Source organism: Perca fluviatilis, chromosome 16 (assembly GCF_010015445.1).
Source record: "Perca fluviatilis chromosome 16, GENO_Pfluv_1.0, whole genome shotgun sequence".
NCBI lineage: Eukaryota > Metazoa > Chordata > Actinopteri > Perciformes > Percidae > Perca > Perca fluviatilis.
In genome coordinates this window covers 31111396-31133550 of record NC_053127.1, presented here as the reverse complement: position 1 = coordinate 31133550, position 22155 = coordinate 31111396, and the positions used below count along the sequence as shown (strand labels likewise).

The 22155-nt window shown below is 42.8% G+C and overlaps 1 protein-coding gene across 9 annotated transcripts in view; it reads right to left on the bottom strand.

Moving 5' to 3' along the window:
* Positions 1-783: 783 nt before the first annotated feature.
* Positions 784-22155, bottom strand: part of usp25 (ubiquitin specific peptidase 25) — a 39749-nt gene continuing 18377 nt past the window's right edge. For 2 of the 9 annotated variants that reach the window (XM_039777265.1, XM_039777264.1), the window contains exons 11-26: positions 21494-21621; positions 21275-21370; positions 20969-21133; positions 20594-20832; positions 19786-19856; positions 19457-19685; positions 18161-18427; positions 16873-17012; positions 13214-13423; positions 12263-12358; positions 10580-10758; positions 8458-8536; positions 8179-8258; positions 7724-7847; positions 4340-4532; positions 784-1684 (exon numbers count right to left, since the gene is read on the bottom strand). In XM_039777265.1, coding sequence (XP_039633199.1) covers positions 1512-1684; positions 4340-4532; positions 7724-7847; positions 8179-8258; positions 8458-8536; positions 10580-10758; positions 12263-12358; positions 13214-13423; positions 16873-17012; positions 18161-18427; positions 19457-19685; positions 19786-19856; positions 20594-20832; positions 20969-21133; positions 21275-21370; positions 21494-21621 — 2469 coding nt within the window. In that variant the 3' untranslated portion in view covers positions 784-1511. The remainder of the gene's footprint in view (positions 1685-4339; positions 4533-7723; positions 7848-8178; positions 8259-8457; positions 8537-10579; positions 10759-12262; positions 12359-13213; positions 13424-16872; positions 17013-18160; positions 18428-19456; positions 19686-19785; positions 19857-20593; positions 20833-20968; positions 21134-21274; positions 21371-21493; positions 21622-22155) is intronic. The other 7 variants (XM_039777269.1, XM_039777266.1, XM_039777270.1 and 4 more) reach the window with 7 other exon arrangements.

The following is a 22155-nucleotide window of genomic DNA, read 5'->3' as shown; positions in this document are numbered from 1 at the left end:
GTGGTGATCAGTGTTCCAGGAAATTAATATTACTCCAGGAAATTAATCCAAAAGTGCATCATTTCAAAGCAGCTAAAATTGAGAAATTTTTTATTAATATTTTGGCCACATGCTGAAAAATTGGATTGTAATAAGCTGCATAAAACCAGCTGCATAACAGGTTTATTATGGCGTTTCTCCATTTCATGGTACCTGCTCGACTCTACTCGCCTTTTTTGGTTTTCGATTACGAAAAACAGTCCGTTACCTGCCAACAGGTACTTTTTTTTAGTCTCACCTCCGTGGAGGTTCCAAGCGAGCTGAGGCGATACTAAAAGGTGGCGTGAAAACCTGCAGGCTCCTGATTGGTCGGAGAGAATTGTCACTAGGCCTATTCACTGCGTCGTCATTGCTAGTGACTGACAGGGGGGTCCTGAACAAAGCCGCCATTTTTCAATAGTTTAGCCAACAGTGTTTGTTTTTTTCGCTGCCTCCAGCTTCTTTTCGTTATGACGACCAGCCACGCTCGCCTCAGGCATGAGGCGGTACTAAATCTGCGATGGAAAACGGAGGACGGGGCACCGCGGCCGAGCCGAGCCGGTACCAGCAGTGGGTAAGCGCCATAAGTGTTCTGACCACAGATCTTTACTGAACCTCTACTTACCGGGCTAACTGCCAGTAGCTCTGTCCATCACCTTAATAATATCTCACATGATAGGTCATCTGCCACTTCTAACAATGGTGTGCAATGGCCATTATAAATCAGTTAAGTTATTGTTGTGCAAACAAAAGGACAAATCAACATCAGGCAAAACAGTTGTTTATTTGGCCTAAAAGGGCCATAAATAAAATTTTATTCTCTCGATGTATTAACAAGCCACAGGAAGTCCATGGCTGTCTACCACAGCACTTAAAACATCTCATTCCGCCGCGGTCCTCAAAGACGTGAGGCCCGATCGAGATACTCTTGAGCCGCTGATGAATCCGATGCTCTCTTCCTGACTTCCTTCGCAAAAATGAAACAAAAACGTGGTAATACTGTACCAAACTGGAGGCAGAGCAGCAGGGTGATCCCTTTCACGCAGAGAAGCGGGCTTTAGAAAGGGCTATGACTGGGCTTGGGGGAGCTTGAATCAAACAGCAACAACATCAATAATAAACTAGGGAAAAACCCTCAAACGTGTCTGTCTGGTTTTATTTTTTTGCAAAGCGGATGCAAAATGTGCTTGGCTTTTTAACCACTGCAGGATTGCCACGGTTTTTTTCCCCCACCAACTTCTCCTCTCTCTTATTTCTTTATTCCCTCCAATCAGTCCATCCTCCTTCCTCTGTTGTGTTTTGCTTAAAATAAAAATGATATAATATTTATAATGGCAAAACCTATAGCAGCAAAAGAGTAACAGAGGAATAACAGCTAGAAGCGAGAGACCCCTGGATTTATAAGGAAGGCATGGGTAAAGAGAGGTCCATGGGTTTCTGCCCAGGATTCGGGCCTGTGATGAGGGAGAGGATGTCTCGTCCCCGCCCCGAGCTCATCTGGCCTCAGTGGGCACCCTGCCCAGGGCGGCCATGACGCGGCTGAACCGTTCGCTCAGCTCCAGGGTGGAGTAGGCGGGCAGCTTGGGAGGGTCGTGGAAGCTTTTGATCTCCGTCGAGCAGTCCAGTAACTTAGGGAGGAAGTCGGTCAGCTTCTCCTGGAGGTTGGCTGCCAGCAGGAGGAAAAAGACAGAAGGATGCTCAATGGTTTGACTGCACACACTGATCTCATGAAGTGGCATATGTATGACACGCCAATTCGTATGCCATTTTGGTGTGTTATCAAGACGCATAATGGCTTGTTTGGCCTCCAGTTACCTACGTTACGTGTGAATTATCGCCGTAGCGAGTAGTATGAAGGGACGGAAGTCTGCAGAGGGAGGTTGGTTGGGGAATGGGTAAAAACACAGGACTTTCACCCAGGAGACCAGGATCACGTCCTGCGCATGGCATTTTTCAACCGTTTTTTACATTTTTTGAAGCCTTCCCCAATGTTTCTTTCCTAAACCCAACCGTTTATTGTTTTCATAAGCGTGTGACGTTGGGCACCGTCGTGTTTTTGTCGTTTTTTTTATGTTACTAAAGCCTTTCCCAATGTTCTTTTCCTAAACCCAACCTTGTTTTTTTACACTTTAACCCTTGTGTTGACTTTGGGTCACATTGACCCGTTTTCAATTTTTGTTTTATATCAGAAAATATGGGCCGTAGAAATCAGAGCTGAAAATGTGTAGAAGAAAAATTTAAAACGTTGGAAAAGGAAAAAAAACTGTGAAAAAAAAGGCGTCAAAAACGTCAAGGTTGACGGAAAGACAACACAAGGGTTAATCGTTGCCTAATCCTAGTGCCTTCCAGGCAGCGCTGCCTGGAAGACGACGCTGGGGGCTTAAAACACCAAACACCTTACGGCTGACTGTAAAACTGGATCGTAAAATAAAGTTCTACGGCGTTGATCGTTTGCGTTTGTTCATGTTTCACAAAGAGTTTAACCTGAGCCAGGCCGTATCACAAAGATAGAAATCATATCACATCCATACAGGGAGAGTAGCATACAGCTGTTAAAACATAATTAAAATATATGACACACTGGTAGTGGATCGGTACTCGGTATAGGCCGATACGCAAGTTCAGGTATCGGAATAGGTATCTGGGAGCAAAAAATGGTCTCAGAGCATCGCTGGTAAAAATCAGACGCCTAAACACAGAACTCACTGAGTAAATTTTGCCGATGTGATATCACAAGTAGTTTGAAAGGATGTTCCAGAACAGAAAGCGATTGTAGAAGTAAGGAATCAGGGTCTGGGCGATAACACTCAGCTTTTCCTGAACAAGGGCCAGGAAGTGGGAGAGCAAGGCTCTCTGTGGACTCGTACTGGAACACACTGATAAAAGCTGAATCCTCTTCAATCCCATTTCCATTAGACATTATTTTCAGGAGCATTCTCCGGACATTTCTGAGTGCAATCTGACAGACAAGCTTTCGACCAGGGTTTGTCGTATGGAGGGCTGCAACAACTTCTGTTTACAAGGATATGAAACTGAACAAAAACTCAAATGTTGCCCTTTTTTGGGGGGGCCTGAAAAGTGACTCAAGTGATGTGTTTTTCTGACAATCAGCTATCTATCATCGATCTATTGTTTCAGCACTAGTTTAACCATTTGTTTACTATTTTATTAATGTATTAAGCTACTTTTGTGAACCCAAGACTTCTGTGAACTCATTTCAAGCACCAAAACAGTGTCAAGAAATTTGAGTAATGTCAAAAAGCAAACATCAACTTTTCAGCTTTAGGGCCACATTTTCTCTTCACACATTGCTCTGGAACGCTTTACAGAGAGCTGAGTGTGTTCGGAACATTTTGATCAAATACCCTTAAAAGGTGAATTTAAAAAAGGAATGTAAAAATACCCTTAGACCTCAGAGGGTGAACGACTTTAAATCTATTTGTGCCATTTCTGAAGAGGACTGATGTGATTGCTGATGTGGTGATATACCGAGAGCTGGCAACATTTTAGTCTGATGTTACTCCAGCTATTTAGCATTCATAAGCAGAATAAAATGGTTTATAATAGGGCTGCAGCTAATGGTTATTGTCACCCATTAACCTGCAGATTGTTTTCTGGATTGAATTGACTCATTTTGTTTGGTCTACTAATGGTGCTTCTCCATTACACGGTAGCTGCTTGCCTTTTTTGGTTTTCCATTACGAAAAAAAGTACCAGGTACTTTTTTTAGTGCCACCTCAGTCGAGGTTCCAAGCGAGCTGATGCGATACCAAAAGGTGACGTGAAAGCGACAGACGGGGGTGTCCTGAACAAACCGCCGTTTTTAAATAGTTTAGCCAGCTGTTTTTTTATATGTTGGACTTTTGGGGCTATGACTTAACACTGCCAAAGCAATCATCGCTGGGAAAGCGCTGAATAATCTCATTTGTTAAAAACGGGTCTGGATGGGTTTTTCCCTCGATACATTCTCAGATGACCTGGGACAAGTTGGGAAAAATAAGCTTTGGCTTCGTCCCGCTCCTTTTCGGACAGACTGAACATATTGTTTGTAACACTTTATAGATATTGTTGTTCTTTTGGTGTGCTGCTATGCACTTATTGTGTCTTTGTATTTGATTTTATAGTCATTGTTTTGAAAGAAAGAACTAGCGAGAGGGAATGCTACACCACCCTCAAAGCCTTGCTAGCGTGTGAACTGAGCAGTGGCCTGATTATGAGGCTCTTTGGCAGGGGTACGTGGGAATGTACTAGTAACCTAAGACTTGAACCCTCCAGAAATATCTAACAGGCGGCGTGTGTTGCTTCCCTCTCGGGGACTCACACTCCATCTCCTGGCCCAGGTAGGAGCACCAGCGGTTCCTCATGTCCTCCACTGCCAGCAGGTCCCTCTCCGTGTCGTGGATCAGCAGCAGAGGGATGCAGGGCACCACCAGCTCGTTCATGATGCCCAGGCCTGTGCTCACCTCCGCTTCTTCTCCCGACTCAAACATGGCAGCCGCTTGCTCGTTCAATTTCTATGGAGACACGCACACAGGTACGCAGAGAGACACAGGTAACAGAGAGACACAGGCACGCAGAGAGACACAGGTACGCAGAGAGACACAGGTAACAGAGAGACACAGGCACGCAGAGAGACACAGGTACGCAGAGAGACACAGGTACGCAGAGAGACACAGGTACGCAGAGAGACACAGGTACGCAGAGAGACACAGGTAACAGAGAGACACAGGCACGCAGAGAGACACAGGTACGCAGAGAGACACAGGTAACAGAGAGACACAGGCACGCAGAGAGACACAGGTACGCAGAGAGACACAGGTAACAGAGAGACACAGGTACGCAGAGAGACACAGGTACGCAGAGAGACACAGGCACACAGAGAGACACAGGCACACAGAGAGACAGGCACACAGGCACACAGAGAGACACAGGCACACAGAGAGACACAAGCACACAGAGAGACACAGGCACACAGAGACACAGGCACAGAGAGACACAGGTACACAGAGACACAGGTACAGAGACACAGGTACACAGAGAGACACAGGTACACAGAGAGACACAGGCACACAGAGAGACACAGGCACACAGAGAGACACAGGCACACAGAGAGACACAGGTACACAGAGAGACACAGGTACAGAGACACAGGTACACAGAGAGACACAGGTACACAGAGAGACACAGGTACACAGAGAGACAGGCACACAGAGAGACACAGGTACACAGAGAGACACAGGTACACAGAGAGACACAGGCACACAGAGAGACACAGGTACACAGAGAGACACAGGTACACAGAGAGACACAGGCACACAGAGAGACAGGCACACAGGCACACAGAGAGACAGGCACACAGGCACACAGAGAGACACAGGCACACAGAGAGACACAGGCACACAGAGAGACACAGACGGACACAGACACACACAACTTAATAATTATAGTGTGATTTATGCGAGGATCTGTACCAAACAAAGATTTTTGTCTTTAGTCTGTAGATGAGGACTGTAAGAAGGAATGTCTCTTATACTTCATACGGAACGGTTTGACACTTATTTTGTCTTTAACAAATGAAAAATGAAAAACAATGCAACATAAGTATTCAGCCTACATACTACATCATATTATCATATATTACACCTGCCTGGCATTATTCAAACTTATCAGATTCAAACTCTATTTAAACATTCTTTTTTTTTTTTTTATTTATATATTTATAGCATCAAATCATAATCAGCAACATCATTTCAGCTAGCTGCCATACATGGAGGGAGAGACGGAACGCGGGGAGAAAACGAAGAAACGTACGCGACAGTAAACTAACAGTTGTCACGCATTAGAGCTACATTACGTCAACAGCTACAGAAAATAAATTGGCCGTTATGTTACATTATGTGGAGGGTTTATTAAACAAATCAAAATTCCATGACTTTTCCCAAAACATTCAAGGATTTTACTAATTCTATGACTTTTCCAGGCCTGGAAAATTATATGTAAGTTTTCAATGACCACGGGAACCCTGTACTATTAGTCTTTGTCTTATTTTGATTTAGGGCATAATCATGCTGCAAGTTGAAAGTACAGTTCTGCCTCACAGTCTGAAAACCTCTGCTCTAGACTCAATCGTTGCAAAGTTAATAAGGCCAAGTTTCTGTTATGGCTTTTGAGACGGAAGAATATCCTGGCCAAGGAAATGAAATAACTTGTCAAAGAACACACTTTGCTGACTTTATCATTGTTCTATTCTTGCTTTGTGCTTTCTAGTGACGTTTTCCATTTGTTCTAATAGATAAGTACCAGACAGCTTAAGTACGGACATTAATCCCCCAGACATCATTAATATCACAGAACATATCCTACAGCCATTGGAACTGAAGTGGGTTGGAGGATCCTGCATGCATGAGGATACGAGCTTTTCTTCCTGTTCTTGGCCAAAACCTGTCACAGACAAACTCCCTGACCTCCCCCCGGAGGAAACAAGCGCCAGGTTTTTTTTTTTTTTTTCTCAAGCCAGTTTGGAGGGCTGGATTTGCAAAAACATCCAAGTACATTAACTGTGTCAATGTTAGCAGTGTTTTCAATTAAAACAAGAGCTGAAGGTAAACAGCAGAGCGGACGGAGCCGGAGGTTCTGGCCAGAGATCTGAGATGACCGTTCAGGCCGTGCAGAGCTGGGGTTTGAGGTTAGCTGAGGACACGCTTGTGTCTCATGCTAATGTGTTTACACTCGCTGGCCCTCCTGCTTCCTATTCCCACTCCAATGATTACATTAGGAGCACAATGCTGGTGTAAGGTTACTGAGTGCAGCGGCGAGAGGGGCTGCTAAAGACCAGTACGAGGGCTGATCGGACCCAAATACCCGCAGCCCTAACCAATAATACCAGAGCACCGCCTGGAGCTTGGAGGGGGTGAAATGAAAAGGGGCTCACATCACAACGCTGAAAGGATTTTCATCTGGCAGTATCAGATGAAAAACCCTCAGTAGAATCTTTTGTGGGCTGCAAGCAAGCCAAAGCAATATCTCAGCAAAAGCAATTTGATTACAGTCCCACGGCTCAGCATTGAAGGGGAAATGTCTGGCCCGCGAGAGTTTTGCTGAGTCACTGGAGCAGGGGAAGTTTGACACAGAGGAAAAGGGAGTGACAAAGAAGAGACGGGGATCACTGGGAAGGAACTGTCCGTTCCAAAACAGAACCTGCAGAGGTAACCCCGCTTGTGATCACTCTGGGTAAACGAAGGAATGGTTTCTGCAGGTTTCAACTAGTCAAATTTAAGACTTTTTAAGACCTTTATGAATTCAATTCAAGACCTTTTTCACGACATAAAGTGACATGAAATGCAGAGTCACAAAAGAACTTACAAAGTAAATAAAACTATTAAAATGTAATTTAAAAAAAAAAGACAGTTATAATGATCTGTACATTTACAGCAAATTATATTAGGACTAGCGAAAGCATAGAACTACAACACCACGGAATAAAAAATACACATTTCAGTGAGCATTAGAGGTAGCGTTGCATGGATGTAGGAAAACTTAGACCTATTTAAGGCCCACAATTTTGATTTTGAAATTTTAGACTTTATTAGACTTTTTAAGAGCCTGCGGAAACCCTGGACATACAGTAATAAATATATCCACCGTTATTAAGAGAGAATCGACAAGTTGTTTGAAATAAAATCAGTGACTGTGTGCATTGCCTCACCAGTAAACACTCTCGACGGTAATAACCAAGAAGCTCCTCGTCGTGCCCTCTGTACAACCCTTTGGACAAAAGCTCCTTGTTGTACTGGTACGAGTAGATCAGATACATAAGAGCCTCCATGTAACTGGAAAAAAGAGAGATAAACAGAGGTTACATTCAGATGAAATAGTATCAAAGTTGTACTGAGAACCATTTCACAGGAGAAATAAACTCGATGAACTCACTGCACAACTAGAAAGCTAGGGCTTTGCACAGACTGTTAAGGTGCTGCCCTCTGCAGGTGACATTTCAACATTGACTGGACGCTACAGATGGGAAATCAACTGAAAATAAATGCCATGTGCGACACACTAAACTCGCGTGAGTTAAAGCTCTAACAAAGTAGTTGGAGACCGAGTTAAAGGTTTCCAATATTGGATTATTAGGAGGAGCGCTAGAAAAAGGTGTCACCGTACTTTGTCTTCTGAAAGAGCTCCAAGCCAGACATCATGAAGATGGTTGTCTCGCGGAAATTCCGGTATGCCTGATGCCACATCTGATTGAGACAAACAAGTTACTGTAAGCAAGCATACTGAAATTTAAATCAAAAAAAGTTGCTGGCAAATACTAGCATTTTTAATGATTAACTACGTCCCAGCAAAGACAATGTATAATACTGTATTAAACACAGTATAAAACAACTAAAATCTACTACTACTTTAGATAGATAGAACCCAGAAGACAGCAGTGCTGACCTCATATTCGTCCATGTTGACCTCATCAGGCTTAATAAGGTCCAGTTTGGCACGTGCCACATTCATAATGCTCTTACATCTGCGGAGGGGGGGGGAGAATAGAAGAAGGGGAGACAGGAAGAGGAAGCGGCATTAGCGATGAGTCATTGTAAGGTACTACAGGAGATGAAACAGTCCACCCTGCCCCTAGGCCCTAACATGGCATAATGAATCACTCTTTAGTGCTGAAAGGAGAAGTGAAACGCTCCTCCGGAGGCTCCTATTGAGGCCACATGCACACATAAATCTAATTATCTTGCTCAAAATAGCGGAGAAGGGAGAAATCAATTTTTTCACTCATGAATATGGATTGAGGCCAACAAGCACAGTTAAAAAAGTTTTAAGAGATAGTAAGGGGCATTACACACCCTAATGACATTAACATCACGCTGTTCAGAGGGAGGGAATCTTAATATTTGCAGTCAGCAGTAATAATAATAAAAAAAGAAGTCATTATTGGATTTGTGTCTCCTAAGATTTGCGTTTGAACAAAAGAAAGAGGGAATACGATCGACAAGGGTTTGCAGCAGGAAGGTGTTGTCCAGGCGAGACTGACAGTGATCCTTTATGCCAGAGGCAAGGTCTCTGCTGCCTTCTGCTGGGCACTGCGAGAAATGTTTTGTATTTAAATGATCTAACTCAGGAGTATTGAAGGTTTTTTAAGCCAAGGACCCCTTAACTGAGAGTGAGATGGAGCAGGGTCTCCCTACTACATATATTGTAAAAAATGAAGTTACATATTAAACTGGGCCTACAATAACGTGTAGGGTGGCCTAAACCTTTATACATACCTTTTTAGTGCATAAGCTATAAAAATAATTTTTGGCATTATTTTATGAATCAAGTTTTAATGTTAACATGTGGCAGTGAATCCTTATGAGCTGTGTCTGTGGATGGCTACCAGTGATTTCCTTACCTATAGGCCAGTAAGCCTGTCATCAGTAGGGGGTTTCAGCTGATTTTGGCTGATTTATATTTGCTAATAATTTGCTGGATTTTGTCTGATAATGGTCTAGTATGAAACGTTACCTACTATTAAATACATTGTTTACAAGTTAGACAGTGTGCAGGAGTTTCTTTTCAACGTTTGACTTACTTATCCCCCTCCAATGCACCTGTTTCACGTTATAGACGTGCAAAGTATTTTTCTCTAATGAAAAACTTAAAAAAAAATTAACAATAATTTGGTCTGAGGACCCCCATAGGGGCCCCGGACCCCCTGTTGAAGATCTGATCTGATCTAACTTGATTGTTTTAAAGATGCAGTAGGTAAGTCTTATAAAACTAACTTTCTGTCATATTTGCTGAAACTGACCCTATGTTCCAGTAGAACTACATGAATTATGTTTAAAAAATAAAATAAAATACAACAGCTCCTCTGGCACCTCCTACAGCTTGTAGTGCCATTGGTAAAATTCCACTGCTCCCGGTTGATTTTCTCCCATCAGGGCCACAGGGGTGGTCTATCTGCCTGTTATTCACTGCTCAGGCACACGCATATATAGCGTTCTCCCCTCCCCCCTCCCCGCGCACGAGCTGCAGAAAGGTTTTTTCAAAACTCAGTGAATAATGGAGTGGCTTTTCAGAGGTGGCGTGAGCTGCAGGATTTTAAAGATCTGAAGAACGATGCAGATGTAGCCACATTTCCTCTCAACAGGTAACATAATTACCATGAATGATTTATCTTTCACTTGGTTATTTGTAGTCAAAAGTCCACAAAGCTACGTTGGTGAGGATGATAGTAACGGAACGATAGTAATGGTCTGATATGATGCTGAAATGGCTAACGGTAGCCTGCTAGTTAGCATCGTTTTACTGTTGGTGAGTAAAGTTAACGTTGTGTTAGTGTTTAGTTATTGAACATGTTGTCTGACATGCCGGCAGTTCTGTCAAACTCCGTTGTGTGGGAGGGGCTTAGGAGACGGTTTGGGCTGCAGCAGAAAGGGGGGAGGGACTGAGAAGTTGTCGATGTTCAAATTTGTTGGCAAAGTCCTGGCTCTTCACAATCTTACCTACTGCAGCTTTAAGTGACTTAAGAACAGAAAAAACACAAAGTTGTTGCAGAGTGTACAGTCTAACCTACCTCTCATCGAAGGCCAGGTTCCGGTCAGCAAACTGCGTGAGCAGAGTCCTCTCCAGAATCTTCTTGGGCGCCTGGTTTTGGATGAAGTAGACGATGATGTGCTGTAGTCGGTAGTCATTCTCAGGGGGTGTGTCCTCTTGGGCAAATCTCAGAAGACGAGCATACTCCAGCTTGATCGCCTGACCAGAGAGAGAGAGGGAAAGAGTTAATGAGTCATGGTTAAAAACTGACAAAGGCTGAGGTGGTATGGACAGGGATACCTCTACTTATTCAGGTCCTCTCGAGTCGAGAACTTATAAGGTACGAGATTGTTTTCGCCCAGATTACGAACTTTTGGACAGATAACTTGAGTTGATTTCGGAAGTCACAACTATAATTTTCTTTTCTTTCTTTTTTACCCATCACTGGGTACGATTTAAAAAAATTCAATACCGATGCCGTGAATTCGATAACGGTTCCTGAATCATAGTCAATACTAATTTTATAACATCCATTTTAACAATTTTTTTTTACAACATTACGGTTCAAATATTTGTTTCATCTTTTAGCTTCTTAACACACGTGAGCCCCGTCTGTGTGTAACGTGGTGTTCTTTTTTCCTGCATCCCTCTACAATGTGCGACGTTAGCCAGCCAATCACAAACATTATTAGATCTTGGTAGAAGCATACTCCATGTTTTCTTGGCTCACTGACGCTGATGAGATCAACTCCTTAGGTAAATTCGGTCGGTGCCTAAAAGTGCAGAAGTTCGGTACCCGGCCCTAGTCTAAACGCACCTGCGATTTTAGGCTCTTATTTCTGAAAAAAACTTTGTATTTCAAGAGACTGGATTGAAATTTTAGGACTGCAAACGGTCTAACGGATTCTATACATTTGGACATTGCGAATAATGACATGTTGAAAACAATATGCCGTGTGCAATCATAATTGCAATCTTCCCTCTGTGCTGTGCGAAAAGTCACAGGTTCAATGGGTATTCAGAGTTAAATGCAAACACACAACAGAACTTCTACAGGAGGCGGATGTGTCTCCGCAGGACTGGTACATGAACATCAAATATATTTAGTAAGATAATCACTCACTCTCTTTTAAGCTTTTCTCTCTCTGAACTAAAAAATCTGCAGCACATGCAACTTGAACAAGATTATTATTGAGATGGAGTCCATTTATGGAAATCTTTCTCAATGCATTACTGGCCACAATTAGATGCTCATTTGCATCTTAACTTTTTCCCTATTAGAAATCGATCTGTCCCTTTGGTTTCACCACACATTGTCCCTATTGAGAACAGTGTCCCTATGGAGAATATAGCATAGATGTACTGCTGAGATGGCATATAGTACTGTCACGTTTCCTCAGTTTACCTTTCAGCTTGGTTTCTTAAAGAGATTTGGGAGGCAAGTTAAGAGCTGAGCACCTGTGCAGCACAAGCATGAATACAGATAGCATTCCCCTCACACGCTGCCCGGTTTGATTTGTAAGGTTTGAGTTGCTCTGTTAAGTTCCACTGTTACTGTAATAATTACACTAATTGCTGTAAATTACTGCAACATTTTTTAATCTTTCTTACTGCACTGCAAGGAAGTACACAGAAGAAGACAAAGAAACACAAAAGAGTAGGTGGATGGAGGTGGAGTGAGTTAGTGTGGAATGAAGAGAGGCAAAAGAGAGATAGTGTGTACCTTAAAAAAGGCTGCCTCGGGCCCATTCGTTTCATACACGCTGCTGGATTTGCCAATGGCCATAATTATACCCTGCATGTTGGGGGTCATCATTGCCTGCCCAGGAAGCAGGAACCATGTCAAACAAAACAATAGGCCCTTGTGAAGAACTGAGCAAGGCCGACCACTATGTTATGTGCGCTGAGGCACTGCAATTGAGCATACCACAGTTAGGGCATGCCAGACATCACTCAGCAGTCCATGCATTGGTTAGAGTGACACAATTGTGACGGATACAGCCAGTCAGTTCAATGGCACAATCCTCACAAGGATTATGTGTGGAAACCAAGGCAGCCATATGACAGCTGTGTGTGACAGAGAGCAAACAGTGCAGGAGTCAGTCTGGAATACTGAGCAGCAGCAATGCACTCAGAACATACTGACCTACAACTGCTGCTGATATCAAGACAACCCAAAAAAATAAAAAATAAAAAACTGTGATTCCATGGTAACTGCATGAAATCTCTGCAAACTATAATAAACAAGGTTGGTGCATTTGGCTTCATGTACAGGTGAAAGGTAGGTATCAAATGGACAACATACAACAGCTTTTTCAAATCACAACATGATTTCTTTTCACCTAAGAGTGACATGTGTGAAGAAGCAGACCGTAGCTTTCTGCAAAAGGTCAATCTGCCTTTGTGTCAAGATGCAGACTAGCTCAAGAATAGACTTTTCACACAAGAGTAATGCAGGAAGGCCAACAAAGAGGTCAGTCTTATTTGCGCAGCATTTCCAGCCTCAAGCCAATCCTGAAATCAGTCGGCGTAAAGCGGTCAGATGTTCTCAGGTGTGAAAAACCTTATGTAGAGCCATGTAAATGGGCAATGGTGCTCTCACTCCAAATATCAAACAGGCGCAGGCTTCTTAGCACAAAAAGGAAGAGAGAAGATTTGGCTGGGCGAGAGCTACCTCGTCATCGTACCCCCCCTCTTCTGACTCAATGACAAAGGTCCCCACATTAGGAATGGCCACCTCTACCGTGCGCTGGCCAGGGGACTCATCCTCCGTGACCAGGTCAGGGGGAGGGGTGGAGGGGGTGCTCACCTGGACCTCAGGCTGAGGGGAGGAGGGAGGGGGAAGAGACTGTAGAGAGACAGATGAAACAGGAAGGACAGAGAACTGATGGAAAGGCAAAGGAAGATCACATGTAGGGGAGAAAAAAAAACAGTGAAATGTTACAGTATAAAAAGTAGTACCAAGTGTTTCCCATTAATTACCTAGACCAGGGGTCTTCAAAGTTTTTTAGGCCAAGGACCCCTTAGCTAAAAGAGAGATGGAGCAGGGACCCCCTACTACATACATTGTATAACATTTAACTGAATATTAAACTGGGCCAGATGGATGAAAACTGATATTTACATATTATTTATACATCAAGTTTAAAGCAAATCGCAGCACAGGTATTCGTCATCAAGGGTGTCAAGGAATCCATTTCCCGTTGCTAGGTAACGATAGCGTTCATCTAATTGGTTGCGCTTTCGAAAGGTCAGCGGCAACTAGGTCAAAGTTGGAATAGTTTTAACTTTGAGCGCAGCGCAAAGAGGCAAATCCGAGCGGTGCGCGACGCCAGGGGTAGCACGGCGCCTAGTTGGGGGGGGCACCGTTCGAAGGAGCCTGATTCGACTGCCAATCTCACACTCAAATCTTTGCAGAGGCGTTTTTAAATGAGGATCATTCCATTTTCACTACACGGGGGTGCTCAATGTCGGATTTTACATATAAGTTACCCGTTTTCTCATACAGCATATTGTGACATAAATATAAACACAATGCTGTAAATCAGTGTTTCTCAACGGGGTCGGTACCGCCCCCCCAGGGGGCGTTCAGAAGATTACAGGGGGCGCTGGAAGCAATATTTTGGAAAGGGGGGCATTGATGTGCACTTGGGGGGCATTTGTTTGAAAACTAGTTTAAACCAAAGATTCACAATAACAATACATGTTTGCACTTTAAACTACTTGCAAAAAACAGTGGTCTTCTGCAACATTAAAACCTGCCAGTTCACGGCACTGCGACTGGACGAGACGGTGGATCATAACTCTTCTCTTCTGCGCTTCTGTCAGTTTTTTTTTGCGCAGCTCCGCGCTGCCTTCATGGAAACGGGACGTCAGAGCATCATCTTAAATGAGCTCCGTACTTCAGCGTGAAGCTGCGTTCAGATAAAAAAAAGAAAGAAAAAGCAATCGCCACAGGGTGGTGCGACGTCCTGTTGTGTTCTTTAATCCCCCAATGTAGCACAAGTAGACTTTATATTTCACAGTAACAGTTTTTCGTCAGATCGTTTAGAGAACTCAACGTTTCCTACTGTACCTGAAGGCACCTTCATTTTACAGAGAAAGAGAGAAAGAAAAGAGACAAGCGAGATATCAGCTGTGCTTTGTTGTTTGGCAAACATTTAGCTGTTCCCCGGGCAGTTCAGAGCTTGTGTTTGGTGTTTAAAAACTGTCTTGTTGAAGCGATAGAGGCAGTGATGTCATTGTTTACTGTACGGGACTCTCACACCTCCACAAAACACAGCGCGATATGGGGTTGTGTTTCTCCAAACGTTTTTTTCTGCCATTTACTCGCAAGACAGGCGATAGCAAACCTAGATTGTTGTAAGCATCAACAAATGGCTCTCACTAACTTTAAAAGGTTGTAAACTTATTTCCATTTCGAAGTAAATCCTTCTGCTTTTACCCCTTGATAAGTGCCAGCTTGTTTTCCGGTGGAACAATTATAGATTTAGATTTGAATGAAAAATAGATTTGAATGTTAAATTGCTAGCTGTTTCTGATTGGCTACTGTTAGTGTTTGCAATACCTAATTAAAGTTTGAATGTTACATATCTAGTCGTTCTGATTGGCTGCCTGTTACCTAATTTAAATTGAATGTCAAACAATTGCATTTTTTTAAACACCTGTAAATATAATTTCTCTTCACATGGTTTATTTGATACCTGGGGAACTAATAAATATGTTGTTTGTCATTCAATCATATGATTTTTTGATTATTTTTGATAACAATAGTAACAAAAATAATAATAGGCATAATATTAGGGCGTAATCATTAATATTCGGGGCAACTAGCCTACATCTTATTTGATGGGGGGCGGTTGGGACCTGGATAATGGATAGTGGGGCGCTGGCACAAAAAAGGTTGAGAACCACTGCTGTAAATAAAAATGTGCAAAGAAAGAAGCTTTAAATAAATCTTTTTAAAGTGTGTGAATAAGTCCAACCGCCCCAAAGACAGATTTAAGTTTCACGTTCCATGATCCGTGACCGATGGAGGGATTCAAACTTTTAACTGAAAGCTCCAAACCTCTTTCAATTACTCTTCTCCACCCCTGAAACACTTATACAATAAGAAGCTACTCTATTTATGCCTGTCCCAATCGGTTGCATGTTTTCATACAAAAGGGAGCTTTACACACAACCGTATCAAGTTTGTCTCATAGTGATGTAGGGACAGCAAGAATAGAATATATCTTATTATCAATCAGGACAAGTATCCTCTTCAAGTTATCTGTTCTATCTTACCTTTTATCTTTTTGTTCTGCAAGTAAAGTATATTTGTAATTTATTTTCACCATATGACCCGTCCCGTATCATCCAGTAGAAACCCTTTTCATTCAATAGATGGTATTTTGTTGATCTGTAGCACTCTAGATCAATAGACTGAGATTAGAAATGATGTCTAATGGATGTTTGTTTGGTTTGAGTGATGCTTTTGACTTAAGCTGCAAATCATCTTCCTGTTGACGTCTCCCAGAACTGTCTCATAACGTGAGAATGAAAGGCTTTCCTTCCGAATATATGATTTTCATCCTTTGACACCGGTCTTGTACTTTCTGAAGAATGAGTGCTTGATGCCTTTGGTTTGACAAAATGAACATTAAATGTACAGATTGGATGTCCTATATGTAAGTAGTATTTAGAAAATTAAAATGTCCAAATTCTGGGTGCAAAGTTTGTTAATGGGGATGTAGGGAGAGTTAGAATAGAATACATTGTTATTGTCCACCAGGGTGGAAATTTGTCAAGTTGATTAATACCCTGTCCTCTATCTGTAATAGACAGAAAATAAACCAGTTCAACACAAGTAACCATTTTTCCCCAATGTGAACACCCACCTTGAGTCAAACGTTACATAGAGGTGAGGGGAACTGCAGAGTCGAGTGAGCATTCTCTGCGATCCATTGTTCAAATATTGATTACAGCAGCTCAGTTGATAGAGCGCACGCCCACATGTAGAGGTTCATTCCTCGGCACAGAGGCCCAGGGTTCCTGCATGTCTGCCCCCTATCTCTACCCTTTCATATCTAAGCTGTCCCAGTGATTAAAGGCGGAAATGCCCAAAAAATAATCTTTAAAAAAACAACCCAAAAAAACCCTGAGATTAGTTACTCAACAAGAAAAAAAATTACTGGATGAAATAAAATAAGACTAAATTAAATCACAGGTGGATACGCATCAGTTCGGTGATCAATATTAACAAACTGAAGTTTAAGAACGACAGGCACCTGATGGGAGACAATGACTCGGTGTGAGAACGGTGTAGTGCGTGTTTTTGCATGTTTTACATACAGCATTTAACAATGCTTCGGGGCTTCTCTCCTCTTGCTCAGCAGCAGCCCTGGAGATGGCCCTCTCCGTGTCCTCCTGCAGGTGCTTGGAGTCATTGGTGGGTGATGGCTGCTCCATGTACTCTGGGTCCTGCTGGGGTGCTGCAGGAGGGAAACGACACCGTAAGAGAAACAAACCAAAAAAATGCATGGGTCTTACGTTTTTTTTCCACACAAGCATTTTGAATTGATTTTATACGCGTTTGTCATCTACACAAATGTGCATTAGTGTGAGCATGATTGCAGAAATGATCCATAGTGTTTACCAATATCTAGGATTACATGAGGAAAGCTCTTATTTTGGACCGGTGCCTAGAATCAAATGTAGTTTAGGTTAAAAACAGCATGTCCACATTAAAATATCAATAACAATTATCCTTCACTGCCTAATTTAGCATATCATCATACCGTGTGCTCACCATAATTCAATAGAAATACATAGGAGTGCTGAATAATGAACATCTAAGGCTATGTTCACATTTGGCGTCTTTTTTAAAGCTGCCAGCGTCTGTTTTACATTATAATTCCATGGAGTATTCACAAAAGTGCTGAGCGTTTCTTTTTAAACGCCACTAACAACGTTTTTTTTTCCTGCAACTCAGAGAGATACTTTTTGAAGTAAAAAAAAGCGCCCTACATCAATCGCTTTTTTGACAGCTGACCATGGTAATGACAAGCGGAGTAGTGAGACCTGTCGTTTCCAACGACAAGAAAAAGGAGAAGGTTAGCTAGACTTGTGCTAGTGGAGGAGCACAGCGAGTTATACGATATGATCGGATGCTCCATGTGCAGGGAACTCGCTTTGTTTTTTCTAACATAAATTGTAAATTCTCTAGATCGCTCGACCGCTTTGTTTTATCTCGCGCCGCACCACATAGCGCTGTAGGATACTGTAGCAGAAGCTGAAGACGCTCTCGGCTGCTTTTTGGAACCAAATGCTGCCAGCTTCTTCTTTTTTTTTTTTTAACTACAAAAGTGCCCTAATCAACTTGTTCTTGTCAAAAAAGTCGCCAAGTGTGATCAAGGGTTAAGATCACTTTCGTACAGCCAGTTATTTTTTTTTTAGCCAAGACCTTTCCTAAATATAAAATAGTATACAATAACATGCCAAAGTCTGTATGACTGCATGCCAATATTTCAAGGTCATTTCCTCATCCTTTCATAACTATTTTTTCTGTATTTATCTTCCAGCCAAGTATTGATTCTCAGTTGCATGCTCTCCTGTGTATTCTGAGTGTCAGGACCCTGACCTGTGTTGTCTGGAGGGCTGGACTCAATACTCATGGGCTGAGGGGAAGAGGAAGAAGTGGAGATGCTGGCTGCTGCCGAGGCGGCTGCGGCTGCGGCTGCTGTGGCCAGGGCAAGCTTCTCTTGCTGGGCCTTGCGGGCCTGCAGGGCGTCCCACTCCTCAATCTCCTTGCCAAACAGCTCATTGTCCTCCTTCACATACTGCTTCAGATCCGGAGGCAGTTTTTCCATGCCGCTGAGTATCTGTCCCGTTTCTTTATCAAACTCCTCTGCACAGACAAAAGAGAGAGACCGTGACTGTAAACTGGGCTGCTCAAAAACATGACAATGTGTCTTTTTTATATCAATTCTTTCAACAGAACTGACTTTACATAAAGTGAAGAAGCCTCAAACCTATGCTTTGACAAGAACTCACTTGTTCTTGTCATGATTTGCTATTTTCACTTTCAACAGCAGGTCTACAAACTGCCCTACGGGAAAGATGGCAGTACAAAGTCTGAGTGGAATCAGCTTCACTACTTCGATTTAACTGAACCAACAGATGACTGAAGTGATATTTTATTCTAGTGTTAAATTACCAAGAAGCTCAGGGATAGGGCTATGCAGGTACAAGGGGTGTAATCTGCATTTGTATCTACATTTAGATTTATACCAGACGTGGGCAGGATTTATAAAGGAAGTGGTTGGAAATTGTCTAGACAGCTCCCAGAATATACAAAATAACAGAACTGAATCATGTCCCTAAATTAATCCAATAATAAAGCATGATTTGTATATGACGAATCAAATATTACCTCCACATTTCAAGGAAAGAGACTATGTGACAACCAGCGAGGGAGTGACAGAACAAGCAGTAGAAACAATAGTTGATTCAAATCAGACATGTCTCCCATGACTTGATCAGTCCTTCACTGGACAAATAATAGCAGATGTTATATTTTGGCCTGTAACTGCAGCCTAGCGTTTTTGAGAAGAATGTCTGAATTAATAAACAGAGACAAAAACCGACCTCTTACACAATTTTGCACCAAAGGTACATTTTGCAACAAATTCCAAAAGTTGAATATAATTCGAATAGTAAAAAAAAGAAAAGAAATTAATATTATTCGAATGCTAAAATTACTTTTCGAATGTGATTTTTTTATAAATATGTTGGCTAACATTAGCTAATCTCCCTCTTCTCGCCGTGGCCTACCCGCACGTGAAAAAAAATAACAAATGAAATTAAAATGGTATTATAGAGGAAGATTCTAACACATTTGAACCCTACTACGGGCTAAACCTTCGTCTGTGTGTACCTTCTATGAGAAAGGGCTTCTTGTCGTTGATATACATGAGGCAGTATGCGCTGGCATTGCGGTAGCCGCCAAACGAGTCCCTGACCAGCTCCTCCCAGGACGACTTGGTGACGGAGATGTCGTTGTACTTCATCCAGCAACGCTGATGTGGGTCGTAGATGTAAGCCCAGTAGTGGCCTGCGTTGGCTTGGCCTTCATGGACAAGCACTGCGTGAAGCCGGTATGGAACCTGGAACAACACAGAGTATTTAAAATGCTGATTAACAAATGGAGGAGTTGACGGCTTCTTGTATTGCAAATATGACCGATTACCGAAAAGTGCTGCTCACCTGCATCATAGATTTGTCAGAGTACATAACATCAATGGTTCTGTGGATTCTGTTTATACTTCCCTGCAGATCTGGTGGAAAGAAAATCATATACAATCTATTAGTAAGTGCCATTAGTAGTCGACTTTTGCAATATTACAGAGGTACAGGGAATTGATGCTGTCTCGACGACGTTAGCGTGTAACGTTTTTATTCCGCTCCGGTGCTGCCGGAAATTCTGCCGGGTGAAACTCATTTTGGCTGGATGTCCCACACCTTCCTCTTTCTTTGTGTTGGCGTTCTAAACTCCGGTGGATTTATGAGGACTATGGTTAACTGCTCCTCAGATCTCTGCAGAGTAAATCCAGACAGCTAGCTTAACAAGTTCCATCCCGAGTCTATTTGGCGGCACCGGTGCTCCGTCCAGGGCTTAGGACCGCCCAAGACAATTGTGATTGGTTTAAAGAAAACGCCAATAAACCAGAGCATGTTTCTCTCCCATCCCGGAATGTTGTGTGGACTTGCCAGACCTTCCTCCGCAGCGCTGTGGAGGAAGGTCTGGCAATGCAAGAGTGCGATGACGTGTAATGTTAGACAGCCAATCACCTGCATTATTAGATCTTGGTACAAGCATGCTGCATGCTTATTTGCTCACTGACGCTAATCCGATTTGCTCCTTAGATATTCAAATTGGGTATAGAATGACGAGGCATTTTTGGATACTAAGGATGCAATGCGGTCTGTGCCAAAACAGCATTGAATTCAGTAACCAGTCCTACACAACAGAGACGAGCATAAAGGGCTGCAGGTAGGAGGCAGGTAGACCTACCACGCGTGTCATTTTCCACTTCACTCCTCCAGCGATGCAAGCAGCCCTCGAGCACCCTCAACTCTTCGTCAGTGATGTGGCGCGGGGCTGGGTGCATTGGGAGGTCGGGGGGTAGCCGGGACTGGGTGAAGGGCTTATGAATGGGTACTCTCTGCTGCTGGGCTGCAGCGGGAGGTGCACTGAGACCTGAGGCGGGGCCCGAGGTCTCTAGGGCAGGCAAGGAGTCCTGCTCGGCTGTGCTGCAGGGTGAGAGACACGGTATAACAAATACTAATAAATAAAAAAAATGTTTACAATATGAAAATGTTCTTGCATTAGGCCCATTATTTCCATTTGCACGCTCCCTTTACTCATCTGCCTCATCTTCAAACTTGCCTTGGTGGGGGAAGCGGTTGTCCTGTTGTGCCACCGGGAGGAGCTGATGAGTCAATGTCTTCCACTGGGGAGGTGCACACTGGCTTGCTGGAGGCAAACTCCATTGCATACTGGAGGACATCTGCCAGAGGAAACCTCTTGGGGCCTGAGCCATAACTCAGATACCTGAGAGAGAATATAGAGTGGTAGAGAGTGAGTGTCAAAGAGATGCAGGGAAGCCAAGGGAGAGACAAATAAGAAAAGAGGGCATAGTGAGAAAGGAACAGACCAGAGCTAAATAAACAGTTATTGGTGGACAAATAGTACCTCTCCAGTCGCTGCTGAAGCAGCGTCAGATGCTCTTTCAGCCTCCTGATCTCCTCCCTCTTGATCCTGGTTATGTCCCTGTTCCTGTCCATGTACCTAACAACACAAAGGCCACAGCACAGGCTTCAGTCTTAAAGAGACTTGGGATTAATGGTTATTTACTGCAGACACAAATACTGTAGATTCCAGAATAAAGCCCAGCGCTAATATTTCTATTACCTGTCCATGTAGAGCATAGAGGGGAACTCAAGCTTGTTGTGGATCTTCTCAGGTCGTCCCAGTGCTTGGTTGAACTCAAATCTTGACAGTTCAAAGGTCAACACAGGAGGGAGTTCTGTGAACCAGTGCTGAAAGAAAAATTGGATGTTGACCTTGAGATGGATTCTCTGTATCGTGTCAGAATATATTATTTTGGTACGGCTTGGTTGTAATTTAGAGTAGGGCTCGGTAATATATCGATGAATCAATTTTGTGATATGACACCATGATATCGTCTTAGATTTAGGATATGGTAATATGATGTGTTGTCTTTTCCTGGTTTTAAAAGCTGCATTACAGTACAGTGATGTCATTTTCTGAATTTACCCAACTATTCTAACTCAGTCATTTTATCCACATTACTGATGATTATTTATCTAAAATATCAGTGTGTAAAAAATGTTGTGAAAGTCAACCCTAAAATATTGTCGCAAGATTGATTGATATCAAGGTATCTGGTCAAGGATAGATAGATAGATAGATAGATAGATAGATAGATAGATAGATAGATAGATAGATAGATAGATAGATAGATAGATAGATAGATAGATAGATAGATAGATAGATCTATTAGAGGTGTTGAAATTAATCAAATAATCGATGCATCGTGATGCGGACATGGA